The 5,374-nt window shown below is 56.2% G+C and overlaps 1 protein-coding gene across 2 annotated transcripts in view; it reads left to right on the forward strand.

Moving 5' to 3' along the window:
• Window positions 1–4,669, forward strand: part of VAX1 (ventral anterior homeobox 1) — a 5,553-nt gene extending 884 nt beyond the window's left edge. The window contains exons 2-4 of one of the 2 annotated variants that reach the window (XM_040623971.1): window positions 356–550; window positions 4,491–4,523; window positions 4,665–4,669. In XM_040623971.1, coding sequence (XP_040479905.1) covers window positions 356–550; window positions 4,491–4,523; window positions 4,665–4,669 — 233 coding nt within the window. Of the gene's footprint in view, window positions 1–355; window positions 551–2,421; window positions 2,998–4,490; window positions 4,524–4,664 lie in introns of those variants that run through there. The other variant, XM_040623970.1, reaches the window with a different exon arrangement.
• The last annotated feature ends 705 nt before the right edge of the window (window positions 4,670–5,374 follow it).

The raw sequence follows: 5,374 nt of genomic DNA on the forward strand, positions 1-5,374 counted from the left end.
GCTCCAGAGCTGGGGCCGACGCGACCCGGCCTGATCAGTTTGGAGACCCTCAGGCCACAGGGGACCCAGACCGCGCGGCCGAGGCTCCCAGGCCGGAAGGAACATCAGCCGATTTGGATTTTTTTCCCTCCCATATCCAAAAGGGCTCTATAATAAAGAAAAAGTCTGGTTCCCCTTTCCGTCAGCGGTGTGGAGTTAGCCCCCTCGCTCCCCAAAACACACCGTGTCTTTGCTCCCGGCCGTGGCCGCAGCTCCCGCCCCCGATCCCCACCCCCGACTGCAAGCAAGCCAGCTCCGGCCAGGGAGCTGGAGGGAGACGGGAGGGTTCCAGCGACTGACATCTCCCCTTCCTCAGATGCCAAGGGTTCCATCCGAGAGATCATCCTGCCCAAGGGCCTGGACCTGGACCGGCCCAAGAGGACGCGCACGTCCTTCACCGCGGAGCAGCTCTACCGGCTGGAGATGGAGTTCCAGCGCTGCCAGTACGTGGTGGGCCGAGAGAGGACCGAGCTCGCCCGGCAGCTAAACCTCTCGGAGACCCAGGTACCAGGTGGCCAGGCCTGCACAGCTCTGCACAAGCCTGCCTCCACCCCCCACCCCCACCACTCTAGCCTGCTCTTCCCAGTACTTAGCCTGGCTTTGGACAGAGACTCCCAGGGGAGGTGGAGGAGGCAGGGAGGATGGGGTGAAAGACCCACTATTTCTTCCCTTCCATAAACCATTCCTTTCCTTCTATGTCCCCAAATCTTCCAGGGCTCATGCTCTGCCCACCTTAGCTTAGCCCAGCAGGCCCAAAATTCTGTCTTTTGGAATTATTTTTTGGATCACAGTCTTGAGACTTCCCTGCTTGCCTCTGCTCTCCAAGGAACCAGTATTTGCCCCTGTCTTGGTCACCCCATGTTGGCCAGATTTCCAGGCACCACTCCCTTTGGGGATCCCAGCCTTATACAACACCCAGGCCTGTTCTGCAAGAATGGGACTGGGGCCAAAGCCACCTGGGTGCTGAGGGTACCCACTAGATTGGAAAGGTGCACATTCCTGAAATTTGCCTGTGCAGGCCAGGCTACCCTGCCCCTTAAGGCTTCCATGGCCCTGAGCTGAACCCAGACCCATTCCTGGCCCTGAGCACCCACTGGGCACCTAGTAGGCCCTGTCTTCGGTGCCAGTGATATGAAGTATGGGATCAGAGGCGGATGTGGGGCCCTGGGAGCCAGCACTGCCAACTGCGCTTTAGGTCTTCTTTACACGAAATCCACATGATATTCCTGGAGTTAGTCATGTAGACTCTGGGCCCAGGGTTTTCAGGGCCTGAGAGCTTTGCCTTGTGGAGGCCCTTTTGGGCCTGGTGAGGGCATGGCACCAGCTTTGCCTAGGTAAGGCAAACTTCTTTCTAAGGGCCAGTCTCCTTCCCTGTGCCCAGCCCTGAAGCAGGTAGGGAGAACTTTAGGTCTGGGATCTGGGCAGAAAGCTGAGAACTGAAGACAGATCGTATTGGATGTTCTTTTTGAGTTTGAGTTGGCATGATAGTTTTTTTCCTGTTCTCTCAACTACCACCCCTCTTAGTTTGCAAAAGCTAGACCTTTCCATATAGCTGTGAAACTCCATTCTGGGCCACCAGCTAGGCCTGAAGAGGGGCAAAAGGAGATAAGAAAGTGAGAGGGAGGTTGGTAGGGAGGATTTAGTCCACCCCAGCCTCTTGACTTCCTCCCATGATTCCAAAGTTCATGAGGGGGGGAGCAGGGGAGTGATAAATTAAGAGTATCACTCAGAGCCTCCAGTCCAGCTGGCAGAGAGAGGAGGTGGGGAAGGCTTGGCCCATAGTCCGTTCTGCACAAATTATTCCTTCTACACCACCTTTCCTGCTTGCCGCTAGTTGATGGTCAAGTCTGATCCTAATAAGCAAGAAACAGCTTTTTGAAGCCTTGGAGAGGACTAATGCCGCAGAAGCTAAATTCGAGCTTGTTGGCTGGGCAATGGGCCTGGGTCCAGAGAGGTAGAGGAATACACCTCCCCACCCATTTCCGCTTCGGACACAGCACCTTCAGGTCTTACCCTCTCCGGGAAATGTGAGCTCACAAGCCAGGACGATCCATCCAAGCTGGCTGCAGGTCGTGAGGCAGCCCAGTGAAATCCCTTCGGTCTTCCTTGGAGTTAGGGTCATGGACATCTTTATTGCCCTAGTTAGAATCTCCCACCGCCTGGGCCTACTTCCATGACCCGGAAGCGCAGCCTAGTGGAGCCGTGTCCCACTTAAGGTGGCCCAAGCAGCTCCTGGGCTAGCACCTCTCCTGCTGCGGGGTGGAGCTGGGGCTGGGGCTAGGGCCCCGGAACCGAGCCCTCGCGTCCTGGGAGCCCGCTCCCCAGTGACGGCGTGTCTCTCCCTGCCCCTCTTTCCCGCCCTCCCTGCGCCCCTGCGCCCAGGTGAAAGTCTGGTTCCAGAACCGGCGCACGAAGCAGAAGAAGGACCAGGGCAAGGACTCGGAGCTGCGCTCGGTGGTGTCGGAGACGGCGGCCACGTGCAGCGTGCTGCGGCTGCTGGAGCAGGGCCGCCTGCTGTCGCCGCCCGGCCTGCCCGCGCTGCTGCCGCCGTGCGCCACTGGCGCGCTCGGCTCCGCGCTACGCGGGCCCAGCCTGCCGGCCCTGGGCGCCGGAGCGGCTGCGGGCTCGGCCGCCGCAGCCGCGGCCGCCGCCCCGGGTCCCACCGGCGCCGCGTCCCCGCACCCGCCGGCCGTGGGCGGCGCTCCGGGCCCCGGGCCCGCCGGGCCAGGGGGACTGCATGCGGGTGCGCCGGCTGCCGGCCACGGCCTCTTCGGCCTACCGGTACCGTCGCTGCTCGGCTCGGTCGCCAGCCGCCTATCCTCCGCCCCGTTGACAATGGCCGGGTCGCTGGCCGGGAATTTGCAAGAACTCTCCGCCCGATACCTGAGCTCCTCGGCCTTCGAGCCTTACTCCCGGACCAACAATAAAGAAGGGGCCGAGAAAAAAGCGCTGGACTGATTTTAAGTGTTTGCCTGTATTTATATTTATAGTATCTATTGTGGTGATATTTATGGACTCGCGTATTGGGCGCCCGAGGTTCCTGTGCTGGGCTTCCGGCCCCCAAGAGGCCTCTGACAGCTCTCCTTCCCCACTAGGCTCTGCTACCAATTTTATTTTGGGCTACTTTTTTCTACCTTTCCTCCGTGCTCCCCCCACCCCCAACTTCCTTCTGAATCCAGGAGAATCCAAAGAATTGGGGGAAATATCCGAATTAGCCAACTGATGCCCCAACCAGTGCCTGGCCCTGGAGTGTAAAGACTGGTTCCAAGTCAAAGCCCAGGACACCTGCTCTAGATGGGGCCGCTGTTGCCTTTGATTATTCTTTTGAATATTGAAAGAGCAAAGCCGCATGCAGACCCCAGGGGCTGACAAGGCTGGTAGGTTTCCTTAGACCAAAAAGGAAGACATTCCTTCCTCTCACCAGAGAAACCAGGGCTTCGGGGAGCCCCTGGGCCCCACTTTGCGGACCGCTTGGAAGAGCTGGTGCACACGCAGCTTTCTGGCTGGACAAATCCTGCCGATTCCCCCCCACCCCTTTTAGAAACAACAGTCACCACCACCCCCGACCCCAGGAGATAAACCAAACATCACGGTAGGCAACGGTGGTTGATCTAATCAGCAATAAAGCAAGAGTCATAACTACCACATAAAACCAGATGAAGTGAAACCAGTTTTTAAATGCTCCGACCAACCGAGTTTGGAAGGTTTAAGAGAATTCAGGATAGAGAATGCTGCACAGGGCAATGCAAAATTCAAGTTCTGGGTGTTACAACTTTAAACGAATTTAAAAAGAAAAAGAAAAAACCCAACGCCGCTAAAGAAAGAATATTCAGAATCTCTTCGCCGAGGCTGTTCAGGGCGGTGGCCGACAGCTTCACGCTCCTCCGGGAGCGAGAGCAGGACAGGCAGCCTGCCGACGCTTCTCCCCACCGTCTCCCCGATCCACGGCCTCTGGGCAGAATTGCTGGATTTGGAAACGAAATCAGTGCCCTTTGCCTCCTCTTCCCCACTCCCGGATTCACCAAACCCTTCCAGCACGCAGGAAATGCCTGGATGTCTTCGAGGATCGGGTGGCAGGGACCGAGCCCGGGACAGCAGGGCTGCCCGGCCTCCTGCTCTGGTGGTCTCGGTATTCAGATCAGCTCCCTGCGTGGATAGGAAAGACATCCCTCCCTACACCCCTCCCCTCAAAAACCTCAAGGTTTCCATGGCCCCAATTCAGAAACCCTGACGGAGACACCGTCACAGCCTCATCCTTGGAGCTACAACCACTGTCCCCGCAGCCACGGGCACCCGCATTTTAACCAAAACCACAGACCTAGACGGCGAGGTGCCGCCGTGTCTAGAATGTATTCCTTCATCCGAAGCGAGCGCAGAGCATTTTTAAGATAGTAATTTTATTGTAAATTATTTACATCGGAAGCTTCCCCCCCCCTTTTTTTTCCTTTTAGGAAATAGTGAAGAAAATAATGAACGATTCAAACGCGGGTAGGTGTCACTGAATTCTGGCTACTAACTCTGTTCTGAATGTTTTGGATATTTGGATGTTTTGTATTTATGTGGTGAGAGTGAAATATATATATCTAAGATGATAAATGAGGTGCATTTTTGTCTTGTGTTTGAAGGATAAAAAAAAAAAAAGGAAGAAGAAGAAAAGAAAGACCCAACAAACGATGAGTCTCCGTGTGGGGACTTCTGGGGTGGAGGGTGGCGGCCTGGGAAGTGCGTGGGGCCAGCACTGGTACCCTGAGCTCCTGGGAGGAGGTTTTGGGCGAACCTTGGTCCCCAGAGACACGCCGCCTGGCTATAATGTTCATTTCACTTCTTTGAGTCTGTCTTCCTCTCTGGCTTTCTATCCCAAGGTGTTGGACCTTCAGGCCCTACCCCCTTGACCTCCCACTCCATGTTACTTGGTTTATTTAGGAACTTGTCTCGGGACACCCTAAAGTTCCTACCTCCTGACACTCCCAGTTACTAGAGTTTTCCAGCCAGGGCTCCATGCCCACCGGCAGTATTTTGGATCTGTGCAATCACAGGGCCTGGAACAAGCAAGATTTTCCTTTCTTATCATTTAGAGTAAGTCTCTCTTCCGTCAAAGAGAAACTTGAGGAAGCAGGAGAATGGGATAGATATTACTTCCTGCACAGACCTCTCCTCCCACCCCACCCCAGTCTGTATGCGGTGGTGACAGATGTAGACATTGCAGACAGAAGCTGGGAAGGCTGAGAGGGTGCTCCTAGACACTCTCCTAAAGCTGGAGGCCTGGGGTCGCAGGCACAGCGGCCCTGCTCCCTCTTCTTGGCATTGGCATACCAGGGTGATGGGGGGGGGGGTG

Source organism: Ursus maritimus, unplaced genomic scaffold (genome assembly GCF_017311325.1).
Source record: "Ursus maritimus isolate PB19 unplaced genomic scaffold, ASM1731132v1 scaffold_7, whole genome shotgun sequence".
Classification (NCBI taxonomy): Eukaryota; Metazoa; Chordata; class Mammalia; order Carnivora; family Ursidae; genus Ursus; species Ursus maritimus.